Source organism: Macrobrachium rosenbergii, chromosome 18 (assembly GCF_040412425.1).
Source record: "Macrobrachium rosenbergii isolate ZJJX-2024 chromosome 18, ASM4041242v1, whole genome shotgun sequence".
NCBI lineage: Eukaryota > Metazoa > Arthropoda > Malacostraca > Decapoda > Palaemonidae > Macrobrachium > Macrobrachium rosenbergii.
The window spans coordinates 17,823,746-17,839,233 of NC_089758.1; the positions used below are offsets into that span (position 1 = coordinate 17,823,746).

The 15,488-nt window shown below is 34.6% G+C and overlaps 1 protein-coding gene across 5 annotated transcripts in view; it reads right to left on the reverse strand.

Moving 5' to 3' along the window:
• The window catches only part of LOC136848164 (beta-1,4-glucuronyltransferase 1-like), a 248,110-nt gene that overhangs the window by 1,457 nt on the left and 231,165 nt on the right, over nucleotides 1–15,488 (reverse strand). For 4 of the 5 annotated variants that reach the window (XM_067120446.1, XM_067120447.1, XM_067120444.1 and 1 more), the window contains 4 exons: nucleotides 8,814–9,501; nucleotides 7,434–8,129; nucleotides 945–1,154; nucleotides 367–483 (listed from right to left, as the gene is read on the reverse strand). In XM_067120446.1, coding sequence (XP_066976547.1) covers nucleotides 367–483; nucleotides 945–1,154; nucleotides 7,434–8,129; nucleotides 8,814–9,056 — 1,266 coding nt within the window. In that variant the 5' untranslated portion in view covers nucleotides 9,057–9,501. The remainder of the gene's footprint in view (nucleotides 1–366; nucleotides 484–944; nucleotides 1,155–7,433; nucleotides 8,130–8,813; nucleotides 9,502–15,488) is intronic. The other variant, XM_067120448.1, reaches the window with a different exon arrangement.

Genomic DNA, 15,488 nt, shown 5'->3' on the forward strand with positions numbered 1-15,488 from the left:
GAAAGTAAAGGCGTTATAGGAAATATAGTTTTTTTTTTTTAACAGAGCAATATCTTGACAGCTTGATAGAGAAAGGCATTTCTATAACTATTCCCTTTCTGCGTATGTCACTGCTTTCTCTTTGAGAAGTTGATTACAGAGCGCAAATATCGCCTTGTATGTTTCTTTTTTAACATGCAAACTCAAAAAAGAAAAAAAAAAAACACTTAGCGCAGAATTAACAGGAGGCAGAATACAGGCTACTCAAAGAGCATCATCACCACATTCTGGTACAACAACACTAGAATCAGTGTTTTTACTTCGCCCTTGGCTGTACTCAAGAACACAGTTAAAAGAGTAAAACGTTGCTGCACACTGAAGCATTACCTCTATCTGGGATTTTCTTAACGAAGTGTACTCTTTCGTTGTCTGAAAGCCACGATGAGTAAGGAAGGCGTTGTCCAGCACGTGGAATTTATAGCGACGCCTATGAAGTTCATAGACCTGTTTTAGAAGATTGGATGAATGTGCCAAAGGAAATCAGTTGATGTTTATAGTAATAGTTAAAAATGCTCCTTACTATTATTCGGGTAAGCAAATTGATACCCGGAAAAACGGATAACTACAACAAATGAGCAGGCAAACTTATAATGTATATATATATATATATATATATATATATATATATATATATATATATATATATATATATATATATATATATATATATATATATATATATATATATATATATATATATATATATATATATATATATATATATACACACAATATGTGTGTGTGTGTGCATGTGTTTGTTTGTGTGTGTTCATTGGTATGTAAACAGCGTCATAAATTTTGCAAAGTAAATTAGGAATCACTTTTGATAGATGATAAAGGATAAGAACAACATTAGGCATAACGTAACAGAACCAGTGATTGGCCCACCTGCGTCATTCCGTTACCTGACTGTTACGAACGTAACCGTATCCTACGAAGCGTTCGTCAAACAGAGGAGCGGTGTAAGGTACGATCAGAATAGGCTCCCAGAATTTCTCGTAGCTGGTGATGTTGTAGAGGATTCTGAAGCCTTTCTCTTCTTCATTCTCTTCTCTGTCAAGAACTTTGGTCTCCCAGATATCGAGCTGTGAGTTTTCTTGGTTTGGGGACCAAACCTGAAGGCGTGCAATGCTGATTACTTTCAGAGAAAATACGTTTTATCTTCTAATACGTGACGTATTGCACCAAAAATAATATAAAACTAATATCTACTTTGGTGTTTAATACCAATACAGTGAGAGAGAGAGAGAGAGAGAGAGAGAGAGAGAGAGAGAGAGAGAGAGAGAGAGAGAGAGAGAGAGAGAGAGAGAGAGAGAGAGAGAGAGAGAGAGAGGTTAATATATATGACTGACGAAAATACTTTAGGTCTAATAATCCACGTAGGGAAGGTAGTGCCTTCAGTGCACCTCAAGCGGTGCACTGCAGTCATTACTAATGCTTCTTTGCAGCGTCCTTTCGGCCCGTAGCTGCAACTCCTTTCATTCCTTCTACTTTACCTCCGTTCATATTCTCTTTCCCCCATCTTACTTTCCAGCCTCTCCTAACAACTGATTCATAATGCAACGGAGAGCTGTTCCTCCTGTTACAAATTTCAAACATTTTTACTGTTAATTTCCGTTTTCAGCTCTGACATCATCATAGGTCTGAGCGCTTGGTCTTTGGCGTAAATTCTATATTCTATTCTTTTCTATTCTAGGTATAGTAATGCATAACTCTCAGTCCGATTTTTCTTTATTAGTTTTTTATTTATTTTTAAAATATTATTATTAATGTTTTAAGTGCACCATCTACATACTTTCCATAAAAAGTAAAATGATTGAAAATTAGCTTATGCTTAATAAGGGTCTTGACAGTTTGAGTAGTTATCTATGAAATATGTACGTTTTCTATATAACGTCTTTATAGAAAACGTATTATAATAGGTAGCCTTAGCTAAAATTTTGTGGTTTGTCGTGATACAACTTTTATCAGTTAATATTAGGCTATTCATATGTATAATTTCTGGGTTAAAACATTAAAAACCAACATATTAGAAGATAATTGAATAATATGATCACTGGGATGGTGTTCTAATTTTTTTTTTTTTATCTTTTTAGAGGATCAAGATAAATAAATATATCCGATCATTCGAGTTAAATGGTGAATTACACTCAAATACATGCACTCATACACATACATAATATACACACACATATATACTTATACACACACATACATACATATATATATATATATATATATATATATATATATATATATATATATATATATATATATATATATATACACACACACACACACACTTGTGTGTGCGTGTGTGTTTGTGGGCCTAACTCATCACTCAACTCAAATATTCCAGAATACTATTTACCTTAATCATTTAAGATGAAAAAGAAAGCTTTTACACCATTAACTAAGTTATATTATTACATTCTACTATAAAATTATGTTGGTTTTTAATGTTCAACAAGGAAACTTTACACATGAGTAATGGATTTTGATAAGAGATAAATTGATAAAAATCACAAAATTATAGCAAAATTTACCTCATATAATTTGTGTCCCATAAAAGAATAATACTAAAAACATACAAATTTCATAGATAATTATTCTAAAAATACAGAACCTTCATGAACATAAGATAATTTAAAATAATTTTATATTTCTTATGGAAAGTGTGTAGATGGTATATTTAAAACATTATTAATAACATATGTTATAAATTAATATGTGGAGTTACTTATCGAAAAGGGAATACAAGTGAGAGAGAGAGAGAGAGAGAGAGAGAGAGAGAGAGAGAGAGAGAGAGAGAGAGAGAGAGAGAGAGAGAGAGAGAGAGAGAGAGAGAGAGAGAGAGAGAGAGATATGAAGTCATCACTTCTAAATTCTCTAGTGACAAGTTGCATAAACCAACATTTAACTTTATTAACTAAAGCTTCTATAACAGCTTATAAATCTCACTTTTGTTTGCTTTTAGATTTCTGGGAGATAACCCTCTCCAAATGCACGAAATCTAAATAGTCCACCGCAGCTGAGAATGTCTCTTTGAACCTATAATCATAGGTCATTCGTCTCTAGGGGTTTCTAGAGAGGAAGTTACTAGCCAAGCCTCCAAAATTAAGATGCTGAACGAATAAGCGCCTCATCTTGAAGAGACTGAGTAGCCTCTGAATAACTTTAATCGTGTCATTTAGGGTTTTATTTCTCTGTGACAAAGTTCACTGTTGTATCTTACATTACTCGAGCTCCACGAGAATGGAACTGAACTGAATATAGAATTTAGGCCAAAGGCCAAGCACTGGGACCTATGAGGTCATTCAGCGCTGAAACGGAAATTGACAGTAAAAGGTTTGAAAGGTGTAACAGGAGGAAACCCCCGCAGTTACACTATGAATCAATTGTTAGGAAAGGGTGGAAAGTAAGATGGAAGAAAGAGAATATGAAAGGAGGTACAGTGAAAGGAACGAAATGGGTTGCAGCTAGGGGTCGAAGGCACTCTGCAAAGAACCTTAAGTAATGCCTACAGTGCACCGCATGAGGTGCACTGACGGCACTACCCCGTACGGGGAGTTCCACGAGAGGGCTAATTACAGTTTCTCTATTAGTTTCTGATTCAGTTAGCTTCAGGAAAAAGGTCTCTACTTCATAAAGTAATCATCCTTTTGCTTAAAGCTTAACAGATGACATACCTTGTAAATTAAAAGCTCATTGTTCACACTAAACTAGCAGACGTTATGAAAGGTAACGACAAATTTAACAGGCGCCACTTGAACCTTTGTTTTGAAAAAAGAGAATGATAGATATGTTCTTGTTAACTGGAAAATCAAGGCAGATACACATGGAAGTTAAAGTGACGAGAAATAGTAAAGGCAGTTTTAGTGAATAATTATTGTAAGTTTTAATACCTAAGTAGTAGTGTACATGTACTAAATAATGATCTAAAGGTAAATAATACATGCGTGGAATATAAATGACTGAAAATTTAAGTAATACAGAGATGCAAAGTTAAAGTCAGAAGTCAGCCCATGGCTTAAGAAAATGAAGTGTATTGATAACGTCTGGTCATAATGAGCAGGATCAGAGATTACGAACCTGTATGGTATATTTTTGGAACAATGAAGAAAAACAAAGTTAAAGCAGCACTGTTACTGTTGAAGGTTCAGTTTTGTTGTAAGGAATTTTTTAAAATTTCCAGAAGGCGCAAGAGGTCACGGAATGTAGATGTCACTGATGTATTGTTATTACAATTACTATTCAAAGAAAGCATTTATACACAACACTTACAGCTACCAAAATGTCCAGTATACTAATTCTCTTCATTGATTTACTTGTTGGAGAATGGACGGAGTAAAAATATTGTCTTGTTATGCATTAGGATTTCGTTTTCTAGGACGTAACAAAAATTATTAAGAACCTTCTGCTATGCATACAGTCAAGTTAGGAGAGCAAATGGACGTTTTGTTTTCGCATTACATTTCGCAATTAGAGTAACATGCCATTTTAAGTGGCTAAATTTTACACACACGTGCACACAAACGTACCCACATACACACACACATGTATACATATACATATATATATATATATATATATATATATATATATATATATATATATATATATATATATATATATATATATATATATATATATATATATAATGTATAACACACACTCACACACACACATATACATATATATATATATATATATATATATATATATATATATATATATATATATATATATATATATATATATACATTTGTGCGTGTTTGTGTGTATGCTGGTACGAAATTTAGCCATTTAAGTCACATATCACTCTAATTGCGAAATATCATACTAGACAAAATGACCATTTGCTATCCTAGCTTGACTGTGTGCATATCAGAAAGTTCTTAATAAACGTTGCTCCCCCATCGCCTCTCACTTTGGTCTCTTCATACATCGTAAACTCCAATAAACTGGCGAAAGCAATGCAAATTCCTCTCAGTTTATCACGGTGATGCTCATGGTTGTCTAAAGTTTCCAGAAACATGAAAATTAATCTGGTTACACAATACATATATATATATATATATATATATATATATATATATATATATATATATAATGTTATATAACATATACAGTATATGTATACACACACATATATATTATATATAAATATATATGTGTGTGTGTTTGTGTAAATGCATTTGTATGTTTATATATAATATACACTGTCATTATATATATACAGTATATATATATATATATATATATATATATATATATATATATATATATATATATATATATATATATATATATATATATATATTATACATAACGTATGAAACCAGATTAATTTTCATTTTTCTGGAAACTTGAGACAACCGCGAGCATCGTCGTGATAAACTGAGATGAGTTTGCATTGCTTTCGCCAGTTTATTGGAGTTTACGATGTATGAAGAGGCCAAACTGAGAGGCGATGAGAGAACTTCGAGTTATTTAACCTCTGAAGTGCCTGCAGGGATCTAATTTCTCAAACACGAAATGGGGAGAAACTTCGTTATGAAGGGCAATCTTATCCAAAGGGGATTCGGGTAATGGAAAAGCCTGGGAATGCATAAATATTCTCGACGCTGCTCCTGTGCCTTTTCTAACATTAGTCTCGTGCCATAGTTTTTATACTTTATTTTAGAGCAACCTGAAAGCCCATTGTTCATACATACACACACATATGTATATATATATATATATATATATATATATATATATATATATATATATATATATATATATATATATGTATATATATATATATATATATATATATATATATATATATAATTTGACGCATTTGGATGTGAGGCTATATAGTGACAATCGTATTCAAAAAGCGCGAGGAAATCTGGAAGTTAAGAGAGTATTGTGGCTATTACAGCTGCATACGTATTTGATAAAGTGACAAGTAGATTCCATACAGTATATATATATATATATATATATATATATATATATATATATATATATACATATAGCTTCTGTTATGGCAGAGTTCATATTGTGCTTCTTGGTAATTTCATTAATTTGGAACTTATCTTTGGCGTAATCCTTTACTTTCTCTGGGCCATTATAATTTTGAATATCCTTTTCCATTGAGGATTATAGTATCCAGTATCATCATGATCTATTACTGTTGATAATCGCTGGTATTCCCAGGCCATTTCAGTGGTAGCTAATGGTTGCCGGACTATCCACGGATTTATCATTTACAGTGCTGATTGGTTATTTAGAAGTTCAGGAAAATTTGTGAGGCTACCAGCTTAGGCTGATAGAATGTGAGGAAACAGTATCAGAGCTCTTCATCTAAAATTTTGACAGATAAGTCAGAAAAATTCCCACATTTCTAAGCTAATGAGTGACCATGTCTCCTTAGAACTACAGATATACTTGTTAAGAGTTCCCTGAACAAGCGCGAATGGCCTGTTTATCTGAATGTGGACGATAAACGTAGAGCATCCGGTATACTTGGATAGTTATAGTCATACTTGTTCTGGTAGACCTGCCAGATATGTCTGTAAGGGTGAGTCCACACTTGAGTCCAACATGTCATAAACATGCGTCTGGGTATGATACTGATGCTTAGTTTCAAACCCAAAATCTTAGAAAAACTTTCATTTACTTTGTCGATATGGTATAAACGTGACCATGGAAACCGAGGGACTATAGAATAGGTGGAGACGGGGGGCGGGGTGGGGGCTAGTTTTAGAGAAAAGCAGAAGAATAACTGCCACATTCATCTTATAAATGATGAATCAAGGGCAAATTTTCTGTGCATATTTGAAAAAAAAACACCTTGAGAAGGAATATAACAAGTACTTTGTGAATAGGATCTAAAGTTATTTCCTGACGTTAAACAACTGGATACGAAGACGTCGTCAAGCAAGTTACCCGAGTGAGTTTTTCTTCCCCATGGCAACAAGATCTTTCGTGCTGTTATTGACATCTATAACCTATTCGTGCTTCAAATCCCCTATTCTACTCCCTGAAATTTCTTTCTTATTTTTAGGCTTTAATTGTTTAAGGTCACAATTATGGGCTCTCATTCTGTAGTTTACATACACGAAAAACTACTTTAATCTACATTGGTTATGAAAACTGTGCAATTGTAATTCCGTAATGAACGTGAAGGGAAGATATGCACTGGGAATGTAAGCAAGCAGGGTGAATTTATTGAAGTAGGGAATGAAAATTTATCGAAGTGGAGGATGAATGGCACAAATACTCTTAAGGCAACATAGATGACAAATTTTATTCTTATTGGCGAGGTTTTTGATTACTACCGAGCATTTCTCGAGCAAACAACAAAGAACAACAACATCTTTAAAAATCCAAGAACAGCTTACCTTGATATGATATCGGCGGGCTAGACGATTACTGATGAGGTTAGTGAGTTCCTGCTTGTCTTTCGGTCTGTAATTAGCCGTGCTTTCAACCTCGTAAACCGGCACGACAAAGGCACACTTCTTGCAAGAGTTGCTCGCGTCAATTCTGTCAAAGAACTTCGTCAAATTTTCCGACAAAGACGGAGGAGTTATCATATCGATATCTATCGTCACTGAGTAATCAGTAGGGCAATTCTTCTTGGCCAAATTCCTGTTGTGATTCTGCGGGTACACCTGCAGCGGAGGTTCATTTCGGAGTCGCAGAAGGAGTTTATTGACCCCTTCAGGGTCATCGCATCGGAGGATTTCGTCAATCGCCGACTGGTTTGAGGAACTGGGAGGTCTTTCCCTCGGGTACATAATGTGGAAGCTGGCCGAGGCCCCTACTAAAGGGAAGCACTTCCTGAGGTAATGAATCATAGTCACGGCTACGTAGTAGTCGGTCCCTGGGGTAAACACGGCGACAGACATGGGGCCACTCCAGCCCTGGGAGGCCACCCAAAATAGGTGCTCCACGGTTGTGTGCGTAGCCATACAGACTCTTGATTGCGTTGATAGCTCTTGCCATTTATCCCCGACCCACATATGGCTGTGTTGGACAACATTGGCGGTGTTCACGTGAGTCCCAACAGCCCCTCGCAGTGGGGGGTTTTCTCTCTGCGGAAAGAGAAATTTACATAACGTTAATTAAAACTTCCCTGGTGATATTTTTATTTTGTGCCTTTGCATATGGGAGAAAAGGGACAATTTCTATGTATTTCAGTTTCCAAAAATTGCAGCGAGGTCCAAATAGTTCCACTAAGAAAAAATAAATCATTATTATAATGTGCTTTCAATATTTGAGCCATGAATTCAAATTGCTGTCTTTAGTTTGCGAGGAAGCGCTGTTGATTTCCTTCATTCCCTATATGTTGTCTTACATGTATTTAAAGTGGTACGCTCATTGATTGGATGTTTTAGATTCACTCTGTTGTTTCAGAATTTTTATTATATTTATTTCCTTTGCAAACTGTGTTAAATGAATGCCGATGATGTTTAAAGCTTCTAACTTTCTTATTTGGTTAAACTCGACAAGTTCACATATCGATTATCATCGTTTAACATCCCCAAAAATAAATAGTGTAATATTTAGTTTTCAACACGTTTGCAAAATGTTTTTGAAACTTATAGTAAATATCAAGCAAGTATGATAAATGATAAGTGTCCTAACATTTAAGAAAAAAAAATACATTTTTCTCCAGATTAGACGAATCAAAGCGTTGGACAATTCTTTATGAAAAATAAGTGCTTCACCTGTATATTAATTAAAACCAAATCCTTAAAGATAATCCATTTTCTTACCATAACCTTCCTGATCTCAGCTACTCGTAAGAAATTCAGATGTGAATCGGAGGTCGGCCGGTCCTCATTTCTTGATGTTAATGAAAGCTCGGATTTCTTAGACAAAAGAGTCGATTTTTTCTCGACGTGTTTAGGTTCGCTGTTCAGACTGTTGAGCAGATAATGATGTATTCCCACCAATGGAATTATGACGAACAGGAGGAAATTCCGTATTGGTTTTACTCTTAGAATTGTTTTCAGCATCTTCTGTTGGTATATCTTTGGATTTTGACTTTCATGTATTTATGGGGTAATGTATTCATTACTTCTCAGCTCTTGGTTTCCGTTTGGCTGTAATATCTGTCATGAGTGCGTGAGTAGAATTGTGGTTAAATGAAAAGATACATTTACGTTTTAGCTCGATTAAAGCTGACAATTTCCTGAAGTGTTTTATTGTTTTCAACAATTTCTATAAAGATGAACATATCTTTCTTAGAGGTATATCTAGTTCCTTATGCTTTATTTTGTCATTAGGCACAAAACTTGATACTTTAACCAAATCATTGGCGTTTCATTCGATTCACACAAGTGTTTAAGTTTGAGTGCTGAATGTAGTGTATTTTTAATGGTTTGAATTTTTCTTCTTTCAAATGTAGTTGATATTTCCACCTCGTTTACTTGTTAATTTCGGATTATACCCACTTGTAACCTGAAAAAAGATATCACAGTGTTAATGAATGTGACGGGAAAAGTACCGTGTGGCTGCTTAGTATTCATTAAGTAGAATCTAATTTGAAAAAAGAAATCATTAGAGATATTTACGTAATTGATGGCTTGATATCAGTTTACAGTGTTAATCATAAATTCCGAACGAATTTCGTGACCTATTGACTGTCATTAGCGTTAATGATGCTGTGACTAATGTATAATTCGGAGAGAAACGAAGTAATAAAATCATCAATATTTGATATTAGCTGACCAACCTGGTGCTGCCCGGGAAAACTCTGAAGGACTTAGAAAAATTTTCCTGCATCTCATTTTGAATTGTTTTGTCATGTAAGTATGCATACTTTCATTGAAAATGCCTTTCTTTCCTGTGATTAATAATTCTGTCTTGCACTCATTGCTTTAATTATATATATATATATATATATATATATATATATATATATATATATATATATATATATCCAGGCACTTATCCTATTAAAATGGTGAAAGAGAGAGAGAGAGAGAGAGAGAGAGAGAGAGAGAGAGAGAGAGAGAGAGAGAGAGAGAGAGGTTGAGTGACTTGTAGAGGCAAATATTCCTGGTCTTTTTCTATGACTTGACGTTTAACCCCATTCATAAAGGGACTTTATAAATGAGAGAGAGAGAGAGAGAGAGAGCAAGCATGAATTTGCTTGCAAAAGTTAAAAACCTCACACATAGAGTTCGCTCCAAATTGTTTGAGTGATGCCTGGAGAGAGAGAGAGAGAGAGAGAGAGAGAGAGAGAGAGAGAGAGAGAGAGAGAGAGAGAGAGAGAGAGAGAGAGAGTCTGGTGGAGGTAGCTGTGCGAGGTTGAAAATGTTGGTGTGTGTTGTGGTGGTGGTGTTGAAGTTGATGGCGGTGGTGGAAGTGCTTTGCCAAACTGCCCGATAATTAATTCAAGACCTCATTTAAACAGACTTAATAACGAAACACGTCACCGTAATGTCACCAAGCAGTCGCTATAGCGAATTCTGAAGGTAAAAATGAAGAAGAAACGAACGACTTAATGGGGAAATTCGCATTTGAACGAATAAAAAAAGGAAATACTGTATATCTTGCATGTCGGGGTTAGCCAGCAGCTACTACACATGCACGGATGGGGGAAGGCACCCTTGGCTCCAGTTACTACAGAAAGCGGATCTTTACTTATAAAAGTTATTGATAAAGGTTTTCAATGTTGATCTTATCGAGGTAATTAACAATTATATTAATAATTATCGTAAGTTATGAACAAAATTCACGTAAATTCTCATAAAAAAACTGATGTTATAGGGAATATATTGTTGCAGGTTAATCATACGTCTGACAGCGCCTGGAAGAAAACCTGGAGTGCTCAGGCAAAAAGTGACCATTAACCCATGAAGCACCAGAAGGAGACCCTGACGGAATTGGTCAAAACGAGAACTTCATTCAAATTGTTTGTGTTTGATGTCTGTCAGGGGGTAGAGGTTTGATTTTGAGTCATACGCTTCCTGGGGTCACATAGGGGCCGTGTGCCAAATTTTGTCTGGGTCTGTTGAGTGATTCGTATTTCTATGGCCCACAAACATACAAACATTCACTTTTGTATATATAGACTTTTCAGGTTTATCTGTTTGATTATCTATCACCCCAGTTCCAAGGCTCTTTGCTTCTCCTATGTAAAGAATAATTCTCTCTCTCTCTCTCTCTCTCTCTCTCTCTCTCTGCTTTGGACATGCCCTTTCCCCAACTAGCCTCCACTGGAGAGAAATCTTAAGTATTAAGCTTTGAGGAATATTGGCCGACGTTATGTTGTCTGTTCTACTTGTGATTATAAGGACATAGAAACAAACAGTGATCTATACCTCCTTTAATGAATTATTTAACTAATTTGTTTATTTACTGAGGGAGGTAGACTGTGACTACAACCATCTCCGTTTAATAATATTTTCATGCGTACAGAACCTATGTTATTAGAAACGACGCGATTAAACTGCGGCTGGATCGCCGAGAATGACATGACCAAGATTAAACGTCCGAATGCGCCTTGATTAAGGCAGCTCTATGCAATCTCCATAGTCGAGCTTCTATGAAGTGACATGAATCGGTTTACATTCAGAGACTTTGGGTCAGTCTAAATTTAGTACTGACGTCACTCGCTCGTTATTTTGGCGTCTCGGTGTCATTGTGACCCACTGCCGCTCACTTCAGGCCTCTATGGTCTGAAAAGCATTGAAGCGTTGATTTTGATTATGAGGTTCATTCGAGCTCCTTGACCATAATACTTCGAAATATGGTCAAGGGAGCTAATATGGTCTTCCCTGGTGATCACAGCAGAATTATCTTTCATAAGTGATATACTTGAGTTACAATGAACCTTAGTAAAGATGAACTGAAGTCGTATCATTCGTTCAATTTGTGAATTTGTGAAAACTGTTTTGATGTTCGGAATTTTGGAAGATTCATTACATACGTTACTGAAGTTTTTCGTAAAATTTTAAGAGTTTTCCTCTTATGAACCCTTTAAAAAGTGAATTATATATATATATATATATATATATATATATATATATATGTATAAATATATATATATATATATATATATATATATATATATATATATATATATATATATATATATACAGTATATATAAATATATATATATATATATATATATATATATATATATATATATATATATATATATATATATATATATATATATATGTATATATATATATAATGTGTGTGTTTTAAGCAATGAAATTAGAAAAAGAAAGGAAAAAGAGATGCATAAATAAGTTTCAGCATTGGAAAAGAGAAAAGAAAAGAAAATATACCATTCAAAAGAACGGATTAAACAAGTCCTTGCTTTCCGTGAAAGGTGAAGGAAAAAATAATATAGGAAAAAGTGCTCATGAAAAGTCTGAAGCACTGAAACACAAAACTAACGAAAAATAAACATGCAGAACAAGGAAATGTGAAACAGAGAATGGAGGCAAGCACATAATCCTGAACATAGAGTAAAATAAAAAGTAATGGCAACACCAGAACAACTGACCTAAAAGTGAGCGATAAATTCTTCAAAGTACCATAAATCTTCGGACAGGAGACAGAAAGAAAGAGAGAGAGAGAGAGAGAGAGAGAGAGAGAGAGAGAGAGAGAGAGAGAGAGAGAGAGAGAGCGCGAAAATTGGGGAGGAAATGCGTTTGGAATCGACACGGAGGAAGCAAACCATAGCCTCTAACGAGGCGCGGAAATTTACGGCTTCAAGACGAACCTGAGGAAATAAATTCCGCCTTTCAGCGTGTTTTATTGGGTAATGGCTGCCAGTCAACAATAGATAAATGTAGATAGATTCGTTTCCTTTTTCCGAGGAAGATTGAAAACGGGGATGCTCTGACACAAACTGCGCTTTCATTCTCTTTTCGGGAAAGCTGGAAATCTTAAGACATATTTTGCAAGGGTAATGCTGTCAGTGCACCTCACGCGGTGCACTGTAGCCATTACTTAAGGTTCTTTGCAGCGTGACTTCGGGCCCCAGCTGCAACCGTTTTCATTCCTATTATTGTACCTCCATTCATGTTCTCTTTATTCCAGCTTGCTATTCACCCTCTCCTAACTATTGTTTCGTAGTGCAACTTCGAGGTTTTCTTCTTGTTACACCTTTTAAACCTTTCTCCTCTTAATTTACCTTTCAGCGCTGAATGACCTCATAGGTCCCAGCGCTTGGTATTTGACCTAAATTCAATATTATATTCTATTCTATGTGGAAAGGGACATAAAGAGTACAGCAAAGCGCATTATTTCATCAGAATTGGTTATTACATATGATAACCATGATAAAATTTTCTTCAGGGAATTTATCAGCAGCGACCAGATTTAAAGGACAATGCGATCAGATATGTTCGCGGCTGTAATTCTGAAATAGTTAAGTACGATTCCGAAATCGGTGGACTTCATTCATCACGCACGTTAGCGTAAGCAATTAAAACTTTCCGGATTAGCAATAGAGCCGAGGTGGATTACCCTGGCTTCAGATGATTAAAATCGGTTCCATGAACTGAAACTTTCATTGAACAGACTCTCTCGTTACACATAGGAGTCTGTTTTCGCAGGGGCTGGTAAAGAGATCATATCTGTACCCAGCGAGGAAGGTTTGATTGATTGATTAATGGACTGGCTGGTTTCCAAAAACTGGCGCCATATATAGTGAAGACGAGCGATTTGTACTTGATTAGCATCACACTTTTTTCATTTCTGTGCTGTGACTCGGTATTACTTCCCACGATCATTACAAAAGCATATCGGTCATTTTTCCGTGATTATAGTGAATAAATGTCCACAATGACTTCCGCAGTCAATCATTATGTAGTTACTGGCTCTTATTGGCGTAAATAAGAGCTGTAGAATCCAACAGGCATTCACATATATCCGTGTGGCCCCATGCTGGGGACATTAATTTGTTCCCGGTGTATCATGTGTCTATTTTGAATTATATATATATATATATATATATATATATATATATATATACATATATATATACATATATATATATATACATATATATATATATATATATATATATATATATATATATATATATATATATATATATATTATAAGTCCCACGTGAAAATAAAAGGGAGTAGTAATTAAGACTTTCAACTTTATTCCAAAGTCATCTTCAGTACCCTGAAGATGACTTTTGAATAAAGTTGAAAGTCCTCATTTGCACGTGGGCACTTATAATATGCTTCATCCACAGGACCGTTGTGGAAATTACAAGATATATATATATATATATATATATATATATATATATATATATATATATATATATATATATATATATACATATATACACACATATACTGTAATACCAGAAGATCAATATCGCGTAAATAAAAGTCAAAGTGTCAGTGCAAGAACACGTAACCGAGCGACCGTCATGTAAAAGTCAGAAGAAAGAGAAAAACATAAAAAAAATAAAACAAGAGAAAATTTGTGGTTTTTAAGAAGAGGATGATAGGAGGGGCAACTCGATGTTCTCCCCGAGACCGTTCCATAACACAGAGTCCTTGTCTATAACGCTTTTAACAGTATGAGAAAAAATGGAATGAAAAGAAAGATAAGAAGAAAAGCTGTGATATATTCGGTGTTGTTTGATGCGATGAGAAAGATAGGAATGTGCAAGGTTTATCCGAGACAATTCATTGTTGTCGTAAATAAGGGAGAAGTCCAACATTAGACTGTAATTACTAGTCATGGTGGGGTTTCTCTGAATTCCAGAAGGATCCTCAAAGGGTAGGTGGTATACTGGTCAGCTTACTTTCTGCTAAGGCGGTCTGTCCAGTGTCGTATCCTACTCTAAATGTTCTCTAACTGTAGAGTCTTCAGAAAATTTATCTGTATTTCCCTTTACCTTCTCTTACTCCCTAATGAGCACCATATTCTTTGGAAGCTTCAATTTGAAGTCAGTGGCCCCTGTGGGCTTGTTCCATATGAGTAGGTTTCATCTTCTGAATAATAATAATAATAATAATAATAATAATAATAATAATAATAATAATAATAATAATAATAATAATAATAATAATAATAATAATAATAACATACGATTAAAATTACATATTCCATACTCCCCAGAAATTAAAGTGTTTTTCTGAGAGTAAATTCTACATGTAAGTACTATGTTCCATTCAGTCGTTAAAACAGGAATTAAAACTGACTTTTTTTTTACTGACATACACAACCATTTGGACGTGACCATTGAAAACGAGTCGTAAACTAAGCATATTTAAATAAATTAAAGTAACTATCGCTCAGGTGAATCATTTATAATAGGTAATTTTGGTGGTGATAGAAAATGATTGATTTATCAGAAACTAGAATCATATTTCTAGCACCAAGTCTCATTTGTATTTGGTACGTCGTATAAAATTATGAATATGGAATCAATTCTTCTACTGAATGTCCA